This window comes from Micrasema longulum, unplaced genomic scaffold, assembly GCF_059751315.1.
Source record: "Micrasema longulum isolate JH-2025_06_02 unplaced genomic scaffold, ASM5975131v1 h1tg000951l, whole genome shotgun sequence".
Taxonomy (NCBI): Eukaryota; Metazoa; Arthropoda; class Insecta; order Trichoptera; family Brachycentridae; genus Micrasema; species Micrasema longulum.
Window position 1 is genome coordinate 46,651 of NW_028278142.1, and position 17,342 is coordinate 63,992.

At 31.6% G+C, this 17,342-nt stretch overlaps 1 protein-coding gene across 1 annotated transcript in view; it reads right to left on the bottom strand.

Moving 5' to 3' along the window:
• The window catches only part of Syt7 (Synaptotagmin 7), a 76,287-nt gene that overhangs the window by 41,496 nt on the left and 17,449 nt on the right, over positions 1–17,342 (bottom strand). The window contains exons 2-3 of the mRNA XM_088232129.1: positions 7,067–7,243; positions 1,097–1,177 (exon numbers count right to left, since the gene is read on the bottom strand). Of these exons, the coding sequence (XP_088088255.1) occupies positions 1,097–1,177; positions 7,067–7,243 (258 nt within the window). The remainder of the gene's footprint in view (positions 1–1,096; positions 1,178–7,066; positions 7,244–17,342) is intronic.

The window sequence follows — 17,342 nt, forward strand, 5'->3', positions numbered from 1 at the left end:
AAAAGTTTTTCCAGCAGTTCCTAGGCGGGTTGCGAGCTCTTTATGCATGCTTCCATCCTCAGTTATGTGTACTCCCAAGTATTTAAAGCCGTCAACTTTCTCAATCCTCTGTCCATTCTTATAAAGAGGCTAATCAGGGTCAGAACAGGATTTGTTAAACATAAGCTGAGTCTTTTTTGTATTAATATAAAGACCCAGATGAGTTGAGTTTTCCTGCAGTGTGTCAACAATTTCTTGAAAATCACCAATAGATTTTTCAAAAAGGACTGCATCATCTAAATACTCTAAGTAGCACAACTTTAGGGGGAAGTTCACTTCTATACCTCGATCAGGTGGTATTGATTTGCATAAGATAAAATCCATCAGTTTGATGAATAGGAACGGTGCAAGGACGCAGCCTTGCCTCACTCCAGTGGAGACCCCGAACCAATCAGTCAAAGAGCTACCGATTCTCAGACGACAATTGCTATCTATGTGTAGCGCTTTTAAAAGAGCAATAATCTTGGGAGGAAGTACCATACGCTTCGAGGATTTTCCAAAGAGATGGTCGATGCGGACCATCAAATGCTTTCTCGTAGTCAATGAGTAGTGAGTTCATTTCATTGCTCTGATGGAGAATGCATCTTATGTTGTGGATATGGTCCGCACACGACTTACTGGGAATAAACCCAGTTTGGTTGACTTTCAGAAACTGCAGTACAGGAGCTCGTATTCTGCCCAAGATTATGTGCGCAAGAATCTTTCCTGGAACGCTCAGCAGAGTTATTCCGTGGTATTTTACAAATAAACTGAAGAAATATTCCCAATAAATTGACTGTATATTTGTAGAATTAACCTGGATTCTATAATGCCTGTCTAATGTATTCACTTGTTTTTGCTTTTCTTTGTTGTATTCCTTCTATTATTTGTTACTCTATTTTTATTATTTTTCGTTATATAATTTGTTTAAATTAGACATTGTCCGTAAATTTGTTAAAAAATAAAATAAACATAAAACCAACATTATGTATTTAATGTTAAAATAAAACATAAAATCAATAAATTAATTAAAAATTAAGTCAAATATTTACATATTATATTTTTTTTGTTTACTTACTTGGCACAGGGGCAGAAATACTTCACCAATAGAATCATCTCTCGAAAACCGATCGTAGTCAAACACGTGCAAATGGAGAACCTGAAAATGAAATGATTTATTTTGTTATTCAACTTTTATGCAACTGTATTGACGGATTTTGACTGCTTTTATATCAAGATTTCCTGGCTCTCATATATAATACATAGAACTGATAACTACTGCTACTACTACCATCACGCCATTTCCTCGTAGGGGCAGACAGAGAGGATAGACCGCGACACACGTCTATCCTGACATACATTCCTAGCTTCATCCTCATCTTATTTATTTATTTTAAAGAAACAAACAGTCGACAATGATATAATAACATTTTTAAAAAAATACAGTTTAAAGACAGACCAGCAAAGTTTCTAAATAGAAAACATACATATTATTAAATTGTGTTACAACAAAAGGATATGTTTATGTGTATTTGTATGAGAGTAAATTTAGATGTGTGTTTGTGTGTATTAGTGTGGGAGTAAGTGTTCAGGAGTGTGCGTAATTAAATAGTAAGTGGGATCGTATCGCAGCCAGAAATAATAAGTCTTAATTTATTTTTAAATAAATTAAGGGGTACGTAAAATATATTAAAAGATAAAAAAAAATTATTGTTAGAGTAAGAACGATAGAGAAAAGAGTGTTCTGCATAGTTAGTGCTACAGACTGGCAGATGGAATAAATATTTATTTTTTGTCACGCGAAAAGGGACATTAAGATTAATTTTGGAGAGCAGGTTAAAAGAGCCTTCTTTATTATTTAATAATTTATGTAAATAGCATAATTCAGATACAGTGCGTCTATTTTCAAGGGTAACAAATCCATTTTGTTTGGCAGATTGGCTGTAAGTACAAAGCGTTTTATTGTTTTTATAATCTGGATATTTAAAAAAATTTCGTTGAACATTTTCAATCCTTTCTATGTTTGTTATGTATTGCGGGCTCCACACAACGGATGCAAACTCCAAATTACTGCGCACAAAAGTGTTGTATCAAGTTTTTAATGTATTTGGTTTTTTAAAAGGTTTGGAAATTCTTAAAATAAAGCCCAGCATTTGGTAAGCTTTTTCAACAATATAATGTATGCGAGACCCAAACAGCAATCTACTATCAAGAATAACTCCTAAGTCTCTAATCTCGCTACGCCGTGATATGAAATTATCTTTGATCGTATAATTGTGCGTAAATATGTTTTTACTTTTAGTAAATGTCATAACATAACATAACATAACATAACATTGTGCATCATTAACATCATCTTGTCATATTTGCCGTTTAGTTGTGTCTGGTTTTGACATGACAAGGGCCCCGATAACAATGGGAAGTTAACAGAGTTATCTTCGACTGTCTATAAAGAAAAACCGATATTTGCTTACGAAAATGAGTATATTTGCATGAACATTTAAAGAATCGTCATCTGTAACCTTTAATTGAACATCTTTAGAAGAAAATTTTGTTATTATTTTTTATTACCACATTGATCGCCAATAAGATTTTCGTATAATGTCCAAAAAATGTTTTTACTTTTTGAGGTTTTTAATTTAATATTAGATCGAAAAACAATGATTTTATTCGTTTTGAGGTATTTTTTAGAAAATTTTTAGGGAGATAAGGGTATCAGCCACCGGTGGCAGCATCACCGGTGACACGGCGATCAACGTGTTAATTAATATATTTTCATAAATGGTGCATGTTTTTTTTATTGTAATACAAATCTACTTTTATATATCTTGTAAATGTTATAACTATAACTCTCCAAAAAAAGAGACTAGCTTTTATGTAATATGTACCTTAATTGTATGCGTATTCTGCTTTACAGAAAACTTAATTTTACTTTGTAGATCAAATTGAAGATAAATTTTAACTTCCTAATGTAATCAGGCCCCTAGATAATACATAGAATTTACCCTGTGCCCGGCCCATTTTTGTGAAATTTCATGCTTTGTGAAGGGTTTCTTAAAAGTGTCAAAATTATTTTTCTCAATTTCGGAGTTTTCTATTAGGTACTCGAAGGAAATCGGTTTTTTTGTTCCATGAAATGACATTATTTTGCATTTTTTAATATTAAGTTCTAATTTATTGACTTTACACAATTATAAAAATTAAACTATTATTTTATTGGTTGGTTGGAAGAAATTTGCCATTTGGCAACAAGCCCGCCAATGTACAAATTACGTTATGTACAAAAAGTAAAATAAATAAATAAGCAACTTAAATGTCTAGAATTCATTATTCCTTCCCAAAAATGTTTTCTCTCTATGATGAAAATATTATTTTGTTAATATTTTTTATTTATTTATTTTCGTATTTATTTAGAAAACAATGAAATTATAGCTCAGTTTCAGCATCAAACCGACGATAAGTTGACGCAAATTAAGGCATGCCAATAATATCTGTCGGCGAAGGACAAAAAAAGCAGATTATTGTTACACAAGGTAACGTTATGCGTTAGTCCGCATTGCTATGACAAATGTTCCCATAACTCACCATAGTGACATAAGTCCTGATGATATTAATTGAATCCCAACGACCTCACCCTAGTCTCCTGGAGCAAATATTATTTTTGTTACGAATGTTTTCCTAGCGAAGAAAATCCAAATATTTTTATAAAAATGGCCATCCCGTGTGTCGCGAACGATAACAGAAATATTCCATTTATTGGCTCCGATAAATAATCAATCGTGTATTTTGTAGGATCGTAAATTACTCAAGTATATTTTTATTTATATCCCTACAGAGATGAGGTAGAATTTTTTTCAAATTCAGGAATGTGGATATTCGAGCGTTTACAAGGCTTATGACCTGTCATTGGCTGGGTTAAGTGGCCACTTTAAGTACTACAAAATTCCCCATTCCGCTTATTAGCGAATATCCACACCGGTAACATTTTTGATTTTTGTATTTATGTTATGAATTTGAGAAACCATCCACAAGCGAGTTGGAGGGCCATCTATGTATTGATATTGAAGTTAAGTATTTTAATTAAGCAGGTTACTTTATTTAAAAAAAAAATATATATATATATATATATACCTACTCCCCCTTGGGAGAAAATCCAGATTTGTACAAGTACACGTACCAAAAATAATGTTGTTACTCAAGTATGCCTATCCAATCTCTAGATTAATAATTTCAAAGTACCAGTACCATATTATCTTTTACAGAATATTATTTTTTTTCTTTCTTATGTTATACAAAAATATTATAACTGTCCATTATTTATTATAGGAGCAAAAATTCATTAACATTTTCTTGTATACCCACGAACAGGCCATGCCTTTGTGGGATTTTTTTGTTTACTATTTTTCTATTAATATGTATTTCGTTGACATGTAATTATGCTTTATTGTTTTAATTCTCTGTTTTATTATTGTGTTTATTGTAAGAAAACAAAAAAAAATAAAAATAAAAAAAATATTCAGCCCGAGCATCATTTTTTAATTTTTTATTATCATTTTATTTTTTTCCACAACAGGCCAGAAGGCCCAATTACAGTGGTGAATTTCATCACAGAACCCGCAGACTTAAGAAAAATCACATTTTAAGTTTTTTGTGTTCTCACCGGGAATCGAACCGGAACCTTTCGTGTGTGAGTCAAGCGTCAAGAGTCAAGCGTCAAGCACTACACCACGGAGGCCGCCGATAAAATCGCCCCCCCAGGCTTTAATTTATCAGCTTTTCGTGCCTCGGTTATTGAGGACATCATCATCATCATTCCTTTTCCGCACCTAATGGTGCATAGTGTACTGCATTGGTACACCAATCACATTTTATATCGATAATTTTTGTTAAATGAGAGTAAGATGATAGGTCTTTCGCTTCAAGGCCCCGATTACAATGGGAAGTTAACATTTATCTTGAATTTTATCTACGAAGAAAAATTAAGTTTTCTGTATGAAAAGCAGAATATGCAAACAAATTTTTCTTCTAAACATGTTCAATTATAGGTTAGCGACGAAGATTCTTGAAATGTTTATGCAAATATACTCATTTTCATACACAGATATCGATTTTTCTTTATAGACATTTGAAGAAAACTCTGTTAACTTCCCATTGTGATCGGAGCCCAAGTGCTGCTCCAGGGACTATGAAATATTCTAGTGTGAAAACACCTTTCAAATGAATATTTTCATTAACATATACAACAGAGATAAAGAACATTTAAGAAAAGGTATCTAGAAGTCTAGGCATCTACAGGGCTTATGACCTGTCAATGGCTGGTTTAAGTTACCACTTTACACACTGTGTAATATTCACCATTCTGCCCATATTCGAACATCTTTATTCCTTCAATTCTTTCATCTGTTGATGTTTGTGAAGTTAAAGAGCCGAAATCTTAATTCATGCGGGGGAGATTCATCTAATTGAATTATTTCACCTACATACTAGGCAAAAATTTGGACAAACTCAAAATATTGTTGATAAATCCACCTGGTTCATAAAGAAGTATAGAAATTGAAAAAATAACATTTTCAGGCGATGCCTAGTATGTAGGTGAAATAATTCAATTAGATGAATCTCTTTGTTTTTTTTTTTAGCTACTCTCTCGCCATGCCTAGCTAAAATCAACAAAATTGACGTTAAAATCTCGCTCCTCCGTTTCCGCATCCCAAAACTTGACCGATTTGGTTGGTTTTTTTAAAGAAAAAGTATCATAATGAAGTTTTTTGTGTAATTATCTTTTCCGTTTTTTTGAATAATTTATCATATTTGTATTTGTATTTGTATATCTTACGCCCGACGACGGCAAATAAAACTGGGCCCTTTTAAGGGTTCTAGAAATTACAAAAAAAAAAAACAATTTGGACGTTTTGGAATATACAATATATATGAAGTTACGAGTATTAATAATTTTAAAAATATATATTTTTGCTCTCCTGCATAGTAGCCGATTAAGACATACCACAGTGTACATCTGAAGGCACAAGATGACAAAAACAAAGACTATTAAAATCGCGAAAACAAAAAATATAATTCCACCAAAACTCAAAACTGATGAAGACATCTAAATTAAAGACATTCACAACTTTAAAATTTTTATGAAAAATACAATTTATCGAAAACAAAAAAAAACTACGTACTGCAGCTTTGAAATACATTGTTTAATAAATATTTCACAAAACCCACGTCGCGAATCGAACCAGAGACCTTTTGCATGGCAGACAATCGCGACAACCATTAGACCGCGTGACGGACAATATTCAATGTACTTTTGACAGAAAAAACAAAAGTAGTTATTAAAAAAATATTATGACCCGTTATTGATTGACTTGACACACATAACTGACTTTGTAAAAAACATCAGACGGAAGAATTAAAGACATGCGGACATATGGAAAAAACTGTTATTATGATACAGTTAGTAAAATGATCACACTAAAACCAGCTAATGACAAGTCGTAAGCCCTGTAAATGCCTATGCTTCTAAAATTTTGTCTAAAAAAATAATTATATTTTAGTTGAAAAAAAATAAAATATTTTAGAGGTTTTTTCCATTATTTTTTATTTTACTCAATAAAAAAGGCAGTTTGTACCTTTTATATGCAAGAAGGAAAAGTCGTTTTCAAATATTTATAAAAGTAAATAAAGTTATTTGTAAAATATAACATTGTAAATAAATTACGACTAACAGTTAATCCAACAATCCACAAATACTCGAGACGTTTGAAAAATGTAAATAGTATAAAAAAATGTATGTTAGTGATTTTTTTTCGAAATAGAAAAAATAAAATAGAATCAGGTTGTGGTCCCGCGGATAGTGCTGCGGACTCACACATCAGAGGTCTGAGGTTCGAACACCAACCCTACCCCAACGGATTCCCATTTTCCAATAGTGAGTTATTTAGAACTTGTTGAAAATGGCCCCGAAAATTGTCATATATTAGTAAATCAATAAAACGCAAATATAGCATTTGAAAATAAATAAAAAAAAATAATGTGAAAAACTGACCCTGCTCTGTAGTTTTTGAATGGGAAATCCTTCGAAGTAAAATGTCTCGTTCCACCTCGGGTTGAGGGTCCGTCTTTTAATCTTGGTCTCCAGGCGGTGCTTCTTGTCAGGCAGAAGGGTCACTCGGACATAGGGGTCTGAGGTACCACTTAAATCCTTTGCTGGCAGTTCTTTCCCCTGAAAATCAATGAAAAATTCATTCAAACATAAAAAATAAGGCTATGAGAATAGTTTTAAGAATTAATATATACGCAGAGTTTTTAGACCTTTTATGTGTAGATTGAAAGACATATAATTACATATATATATTTATATATATTTTTTAATGATGTACTTTTATATAATTATGACTTTTGGACTGCTGTTTAAGGAATAAGAAAGCACTTAAATATTGAAATTTGCTGCGCGGTAATATTTTATATAAGGAAACATTTAGCTTTCATGTTTTGGAATTATGTCGTTTTTTTAGGCGACTTTAATTTTAACCGGCGCGTCTTAGCGCCGGCCATTAGCTCTAAAATAAAACGGGCAAAGGGGTAGGCGGAGAGGATAGAACGCCGTATTACTCTGTCTGTGCATACGGACCTCGTTTCCTCTACTTTCATATGCCTTATCTTCGCCGTCGACATCTACGTCCTGTTTGTTACTTTTGTACTTTTAAATTTGTGACAGAAATAAAGGAAAGTTTAATCAAAAGTGTTTTTCTACACTACATATTTCTACATAATAAATCCTGTCCTGACCCTGATCAACCTCTCTTTAATGGTGGACAGAGGATTGAGAAAGTTGACAGCTTTAAATACTTGGGAGTTCACATAACTGAGGATGGAAGCATGCACAAAGAGCTCGCAACCCGCCTAGGAATTGCTGGAGCAACTTTTAACATGATGCGTGTTGTCTGGAACTCAAGTCTATACTCGGTCAAAACGAAATGCCGATTGTTAGACTCTTGTATAATGCCAGTGCTTCTATATGGGTGCCAATCTTGCCACCTTACTAAAGCTCAAAACACCAAACCTCTGAGTTTTGAGAGTAAGTGCTTGAGAAGAATATTAGGTATAAGGTGGTTCGATTTTAAAACTAACATTAATATCCGAGAACTCGATAAAAATATGAATAAAATAACCCTAACACATGCTGTTCTGCAGTGGCGAATGGTGATTTTATTTACAGGTAGGCTATAAAAAATATGATATAATTGTACCTACATAGAAGGTACATAGTATAGTGTAAGTAATATATGCTGTAAATTGATATTTTTTCTGTGGTTCTGTGTGATACAACAACTCTCATCCATGAAATCAACTCAAACGACGTAACTTCGGGATATATTATATTATAAAGATATATTACCCATTACTTTGATACATAACTCATTAAAAAATAAATAAAAAATAGCAGTATGAATTCAGTCGATATTAGGTATTCAATTGAAATGTCAACTGGCCGAATTGTTCTAGAAATTAAAAGTGCTAAAAACGGCCGCATTGGGCGCCATATGTCCTGCAATATGACGCATGAAAGTAATTATGGTCTTGTGTCAAAAGTGCCATCTCAAAGAAAAATAGCCCTACAGAAAAAAATATTGAAATACTGTTTTCCAAATCAAGAATCTTCAAATAATTTGCTCACTGGGGTAAGACATTCAAAATATTGTATACTTATTTGTATAAAAAAATAAGCTGGAATAATTGGCTAGTTTCTTGACTCACCGCAGGCGCTGGGGGAGCTTTATGAATATTAATATTTATATTAGGATAAAAATACAAACCGTGGAATTGATTAAAAATAAATGTTAATTATTTATTTGTTTTACAGTGAAACGTTATTATGGTCAGTCAAATAAAATGGTAAGCTGCGCATAATTGCTTCTATGCACGGTTCCCCTCTGCTGTGCTGTCCTTATAGAGAGAGGCAATAGCCTGTATCAGATTTTCATTCACTCCATAAACGTAGTAAAAGATGGACATATCATAGTTTATGAAGTGACCACCCCCACCTGACAATGACAGGTCACAAGCCCTGTACACATTCATATTTTTTTCTCAAAATAATCTCAAAAATGTTAAAATATTAAGCAAATTTATTGCAATTGCTAAAATTCTATTATACATGATTTATGGCAAACTTAGTATGCGTCTCGGCGTCCTCTGTACCGTTTATAACCGATTTAGGCACAGGTGTATGGCGTAGAGGCCGTCCCTTAATCGGTATTTACAAATGAACGAGTAACGCACCCAACCGTTACTAAAAGGATCGACATTTTACGATAAAAAAAATTATGTTCAGAGTGAAAACACCAAAACGCCGACAGTCAACTTTAAAAATGTCTCTTTTATTTTATTATATATCTCAACGGAGATGAAGATATTATTTTGCAATGTGGTAATCGACCCAGATAGGCCCAGAGTCTTACTGTGGGTTAACCAAATGCGACCCTCGCAATGAACTAAGGTCGTGGGCCCAGACGAAGAGTATAATAATCTGGTAAAAAGTACCCGGTAAGCACCGTGCGAAGGGATTATTTTAGGGATAAACCAAAGGTTTGCTTCCGTCTTAATAAAACTTATCGAAAACCAAGTGAAGCTTATCACTCACAGGGGTGCCATTATAATTCTTTTTGCGCGGGTAGAAATTATTTCTTTATTTCTTTATTATTTATTTTATTCAGAAAACATACCGTCATACAAAATAAGTATTAAAAACAACATTTTTTAACATAAAAAGAGTTTTCATAAATTATGTAAAAGTTAAACATTAAATGTGAAAAAAAAATTAAAAAAATAAGAATTTCAAATGAGAAAAGAATAATTGTTAACATTTGCGTTTTTCATGGAGGTAATAAATTGAAATAAATAAAAATTATATTCCCTTAAATCAACCTTGGCCAATAAATGTTTGTCGCAAGAAATGCAGACTATACGAGTAAGAAAATAGCAAAGAAGGTTAGGAAGAATAAGGAATAAATTAGACATTAAAACCTCTCTGCTGATATTTAAAAGTATTATCGTTCCCCACATTGATTATTGCTCCAGTATTTTATATTTAAGTAATGAAGGAGATCTAAAAAGACTCCAAAAAATACAAAACAAAGCGATGAGGATAATATTAAGATGTGGGAGACGAACAAATGTTAAGAAAATGATTCAACTTCTAGATATCATGACAATTGATCAAAGAATCAAATTCAATGTTGCCAATGAAATAAACAAAATTATTAAAGGAATAGTTCCGAGATATTTTCAAAATAAACTAAAAAATAATGAGTTCTTTCATAACTATGCAACAAGAGGATCTAAAAATATAAGACTGGAAAAGAAATCAAAAGCAATGTCCCAGAACTGCCTTATGTACAAGGGAATAAAACTATTTGAAGAAATGCCAGAAAGCATAAAAAATGAAATTAATGTAAATATATTTAAAATTAAATGTAAAAAGTATATTTGTGAAAAATATTAGGTAGTAAATAGTGTAAGTAGTGAATATAATTAATGAAAATGTACATATGAAACAGTTAATATTATAAATTAGGATACTAAGTGTAAAATAGTGATAAATAATGTTAGAATAAGTATAGATGTAAATATTGTGTTGTAAATATATATTAGACTATGTAATACATAGAACTAAATAAATAAATAATAAAAAATAAAAAAAAAGAGGCAAAATTAGCAGTTCACAACGGAGTCCTGGTCCCGACCTTGATGAATGGGAGCGAAGTATGAACTTGGAAAAACAGGGATGAAAGTAGGTAGAACGCTGTCGAAATGCGATCTCTCAGGCGAATGTGTTGTAAAACTATCTACAATCTCACTCGCACCGAAGTAGGTAGAGAAGGAGAAGTTTAGTATACCATCTCGGTATGTACGGATGAAGATAGCGTTTGTAATTGCGCCTCAGGGCACTGCATATTGAATAAACACCTTGCTAGAAAGAACCTTTCTAAAACTTCTGTAGGTAGGTTCTGCAGTGCAGATGAAGAAACATCCATACACGTTCTATGCGAATGTGATGCTTTACATCTCAAAAGAAGCCGCACCCTCGGGGGACCACTGATCAAACTTTTATCAAAGCAGGCGTGCTTTAATATTATTTTATGCTTCCTCACACTATTGACTTATTGAATATTTTTATTTTATTTCAATGGAAAACCAACAGACATTCTTAAATTTATAAGATACAATTATATTATAAATACATATTATAAAGTCATATTAGAGGCTTCCACATAATATTGTTATTGTAAATGTTGCCACATAAAAATTATACATAACACAAAAAAACTAATCATAACATATCTATTTAAACAATCAGTAACGAGAAAATGTTCAAAGAGGCTATAAAAAAATGAAAAGTGGAGCTAGGTAGAAGTAAAATAGATTGTCTCATTCGCCCAAACTAATATTGAATCAACTGCTCCACAAGTGTTTGGCTTATGTTAGATTTTTGTTATTTTCATTGTGCGCTTTGTAATATAAATAATATGGATGTACATGAATTAATTATTAACATAAATACGTAGTTCTTAAAACTGCTTGAACATTTTGTTAATTATCTCTGTTTATTAAGTTAGTCTTCTTTGTTTATTCTCAAAAGTAAATAATATGGAAATATTTTAAATTAGGAAAGCTCTAAAAAATAATGTTCCTTTGATCAATAATCCAACAAACTTCCAATATAGTCCTTTATATGATTTTCCACTGTAATGGTCACCCTATAAAACCTATTAAGCTTACTTTAATTTATTTTGATTTTATTTCATTGAAAAACCAACAGACATTCTTAAATTTATAAGATACAATTATATTATAAACACATATCATAAAGTCATATTAGAGGCTTCCACATAATATTGTAATTGTAAATGTTGTCACATAAAAATTATACATAACATAAAATAACTAATCATAACAAATTTAATTTACTTTGTCCCCATTTAGATATTTTTAATACAAAATTTTGTGACTTAAAAAAAAGCTTTCTTAAACATTGTAAAATAAAACATTTGTCAGTGTGTATTAAGTTTATGTTCCTTAAAATATGTTTATTTTATTATAATATCAAAATTTTGAATTGGTCAACTATATTATAAAAATCCCTCTCCTCCACTCCTCCACTCCTCCACTCTATTTCCTCATCCCTTAACCTTCTTAAGAGCTTTTTTTTCTCTCATGTCTTGTCTTTATTATTTTTCTCTTTACTGTGTAACATGTTTTCTCATTATATTTGTGAAAAACTTTAACTGGATGTATGTTCTATTTTTTATATTTTGTATTTTTATATAACAACTGTTGTTTTTCCTTAATAAATAAAAATAAAAATAAAATAAAAATATCTATTGAAACAATTATTAGTAACGAGAAAATGTTTAAAAAGGCTAGATAAAAAATGGATAGTGGAGCTAGGTTGAAGTAAAATGGATTGTCTCATTCGCCCAAACCAATATTGAATCAACCGTTCCACAAGTGTATAGCTTATGTTAGGTTTGTGTTATTTTCATTGTGCGTTTTGTAATATTAATAATATAGATGTACAACATATACGTAGTTTTTAAAACTGTGAATATTTTGTTAATTATCTTTGTTTATTAAGTTAGTCTTCTTTGTTTATTCTCTAATGTAAAAACAATTCAAAAAATAATATTGTTAAGTGTCCTCGGCACGGGTAACTCCAGTGCGGTCACATTATTTTTATTATTAATTATAGTTTGTAAGAGAAAAATATGAATAAATATGTGAGAGAAAAAAATAATTAAAAATATGTCTACTTTTGAATTTTGGTCACACAGTTGCACATTATAATATAAAATACAACTATAGTTGACCACGCAGTGTACATTTATAATGTGCCTACATACAGAACTGCACATAACCCGCATAATATAGGCTGCGGATTCAAGGCGCAACTTGTTTTTTTTTGGAAATTTCATTTATTAAAGAAGTTAAAGATATGTTATTAATATCAATACAATTTAATTTCTGATTACACATATTGCAGGCTCTATGTACAAATGAATTTTGAAAATATTAAGTGCATTATTTGGACATTTTAAATAGAGATTGGTTTCTGGTCTGCGTTACTGGGACTCTAAAATTAATAAGTGATAGAATCTTAGGGCAATCTATCATGTTATTAAAAGTTTTATACATAAAAATGGCGTCAGCCATGTTCCCGCGAGATGTATTTATATTTATAACATAAATTTGGCTACTTCCTAATATTCACAATTCTAATTCATTATTTAATAATAATAATATTGCGACTAATAACCTAGCTGAGCTCCTTAACTGTAATGATACACGAAGAGAGACTGTTCGATTCATTACAGGGACGATCAAGCAGGCTAAGTTATTCAATGGTGGTATCTAGCTCCTTTTGTTTTTTGTGTCCAACTTTTACGATTTTTTATTATTTGTTAATGTAATATTTCTAGAATTATTTTGTTTATTCTGATTCTGCTTTATTTTTATTATTGTAAATCTACGGTGAAAAATGTTGAAGTCAACGGAATATAATTTAAAGATAAATGTATTCGATAAAACCTTGCACATAATAAAAGCAAGGTACAAGTAATTTGCAACTACAAAAAAAAATAAAAATAATAATAATAATATTTGGCTGATACATAGCGCCATTTTTGTGAAAAATCCCCTCAAGGGCGCTTTACAATGTTTATTTAAACTTACATTCTAACTAAACTAAAGTGAGGTATTCTATTTTCTGATTTATATACTGTCGATGACTCGTAAGTTTGTTGGCAATCGGTTCCAGGCAGAAGGGTCGGCAACAGCAAAAGCACGATCTCCGAATCTAGTGTTTGGGGAGCGCCGGATTTCGACAAGTTTTCCTCTGCCTGAATCAAATAATGACCCAGGAGTAGATTTTCTTTGACATGTATTCTCCCCAATACAAAGGTCCGATAGGTATCTTGGAGCCATTTAATGAAGGGATTAGAATACTGTCCAGCAAAGCTTATATTTTCTCAAATCTGGAAGATGTTGTGAGATGTGAGAATATTTTTTTTACTCCCGTAATAAGCCTTGCTGCTGCATTGAAAACATGTTTATGTGAATTTTCTCATCATCCAATAAGTCTTTCCTCTTCGCTAGATTTTTTTCAGGAGTTTACCTAAAAGGGAACATCGCGTCACAAAACACAAGAACCTGGCTCCTTGTTAGTAAGTCTGAGTTTAAAGAAATATTTGAGTTTTTATTGTTCGAATTTTCAGACCGTTTCCTAACGGGAGTCAAGTTATGGTAGAGTGGGATTCGAACCTCGGACCTTTGATCCATGAATACACATTAATACCACAAGACCGCAACTCGCGTATATGTAAGTATTTCAAATATAATTTTGACTCTCGGCTTCCTCGCTGCGAGAAGTGACGTAACCTCAAATTCGTGACATTTACAATTTTGTAGGAAACAGCATTTAAACTCCCCCTAAAGGTGTCATAAAATGTGATATTCACCCGTCTTGTTAGAAGTGTCACCTACGGAAACTTCCCACCATTAAAACCGACACTTTTAGATTTTCAATTAAAAGTTATTCGACTTAAATTGTCAGAAACTTCAATTCAATACCTAGTTATCAAAATAAAATAGGTACTTTTCGCAATATTTTCATCGTCTCTAATTTTCTGTAGATTAATCTACCAATGTCTGTTATTACAAGATTATCCTCTTGTGATGCTCAACTACAGCTATTTCTCCAACGTTTTGAGGGTTTGTCTGGTGGATGCTGCCCATCTGGTATTCCACGGAGAGCTATGTGTAGAACTCTTGTGGATTTAATTCCCCGTACAAGTTGGTAGCAATATCTGCACTTATAAGCAAAAATACATTTTTCTGTATCGTATACAAATATAATAAATAATCTTGAAAAACGGGAATACGAAACGTCAAATTAGTAGATTTTAGACAATAATAACATAATTGACACATGTTTTTTTTTTTACTATACAATCTTCTTTTATTTTAAAAAAAAATTATAGCTGTTACTCTTCAACAAAAAGACTAGCTCTTGTGCTTGTAGAGTGACTTAAACTGTTATATTTATTTAGTAATTTGGAGTTATATAATTTATAATATACATGAGAAAAAAGAAAAAGAAAAACAGAAAACAATAATATAGAAATATTAATAAAATTAGCATGCTGTTTTTACTTAGGTTCAAAAAAATTCTTTAAATTTACTTTCTATTTATTTACTGATATAGGAGTTTTAATAGTTTTTAGATAGTTGGGGAGATTATTGTTATTTTTGATTTCTTTGAAAACAAAAAATGTACCTTATGCATGTATTCTGAAGTCATTCAAGTTTATCGAGTTTCTCATAGCTTAAATCAGTCATGGAAACATCAGCGTAATCTAGAATGGGTAGTAGTAATGCTTGTACCAGGGTGTATTTAGTACTAATGGGTAAGAATTTTTGCAACCTTCTAAGTGAGTGTAGACTGAAAAATATTTTGCGACTTAATTCATTAGTATGAGCTCGCCAGCACAGATGTTCATCCATTTGTACTCCTAGATTTTTTACGGATTTCATGTATTGAATATCGGTACCATTGACAATAAGAGGATTAAGTGAAGGTATGTCTAGCTTACTAAGCAATCTTTGAGTATCTGCAAACATTATTTATAACTTTATAAACAAACTGGGAATCTCAAATTTTATCAACAATTTTCTCAACTAAGAGAACTTGCGAAGTCTGAATCATCCAATTGTTATAGATCATACATCAATGAAACTGAAACAATGTTGTCCATAAATCCCAAAAAGTTTTGGAGTTTTGTTTCTAATAAGCGTTTCAATAACGATCTGCCAATAAGTATGTTTCTTAAAGATAAACACGCATCTAATGGTACCGACATAGCTAATCTTTTTGCAACGCATTTTTCTTCAGTATATGTTAATAATTCTTCCAATGTTAATTCCTTATTTAGCTATTCTAATACTGTAGACCTGAATAATTGTGAAGTGTCAGCTGAGGATGTCAGAATCGCTCTAAGTAAACTTGGTAATGGTAAATGTATTGGTCCAGATGGTATTCCTGAAATACTACTATCAAATTGTAAATCTAGTCTTGCCAAGCCTCTGTCTTTACTGTTTAATATGTCTTTAACAACGAGTGTATTTCCTGATATTTGGAAAATTTCTATAATAAGACCGATATTCAAATCTGGTGATAAATCTAACGTAACTAACTATAGACCCATTTCAATGATATCTCCTGTACCTAAACTATTCGAATCAATTATTACAAAAAAAATAACACCTATATTTAAAAATGTGCTGATTGAGGAGCAGCATGGATTTAGGACAGCCAAATCAACGACGACCAATTTGCTTTCTTTTACTGATACTATTTTTACAGCGTTCGAGAATAATCTTCAAGCTGATGTACTGTATACAGACTTCTCCAAGGCCTTTGACAAAGTTGATCACAACATTTTATGTGCTAAACTTCGTGCTGTAGGCATTAGAGATCCCTTTTTATCGTTTTTAAAATCCTACCTCTCACATAGAAAACAAAGTGTAAAAATCAATAACTTCATATCAAATAGCTTCCTAGTAACTTCTGGTGTACCACAGGGTGCCCACTTGGCCCCTCTTCTATTTAATCTGTTTGTTAATGATGCTGCTAATGTTTTTTCTTTTACAAAATTCTGGCTTTTTGCTGACGATAACAAGATACTTAAGCTAATTAAAAATATTGATGACTGTGTCAGACTCCAAGAAGACATAAATGCATTTCATACTTGGTGCAAAACTAATAACATGGAACTTAACATCGATAAATGCAAAATTATTTCATACCATAAATGTAAACATCCTTTTATTTTTGATTATAAACTTAATGGCCAAGTTCTTTCGATTGTCACCTCTATAAGAGATCTTGGAGTGATCCTAGATAATAAACTAACTTTTCTGGAACACTTTGATAATATAGTAAACAGATCCTTAAAAATTTTAGGCTTTATTAATAGAACTACGTCTGATTTCCAAAGTATGCTTACACTTAAAACACTTTATTGCTCTTTAGTTCGCCCTATTCTTGAATATGCATCTGTAATCTGGTCCCCTCATTATGCTGTTCATATCAAGCGCCTTGAATCAGTTCAACATCGTTTTATAAGAAAAATTGCATGGAAGATGGGATTGGAAAGAGGAGACTATTCATATTCTGATATGGAGAGGTTTTTAAGCATATCAAGTCTTGAAAAACGCAGATGCATTGCAGATATAATCTGCATGTATAAAATTATGAACTGTCT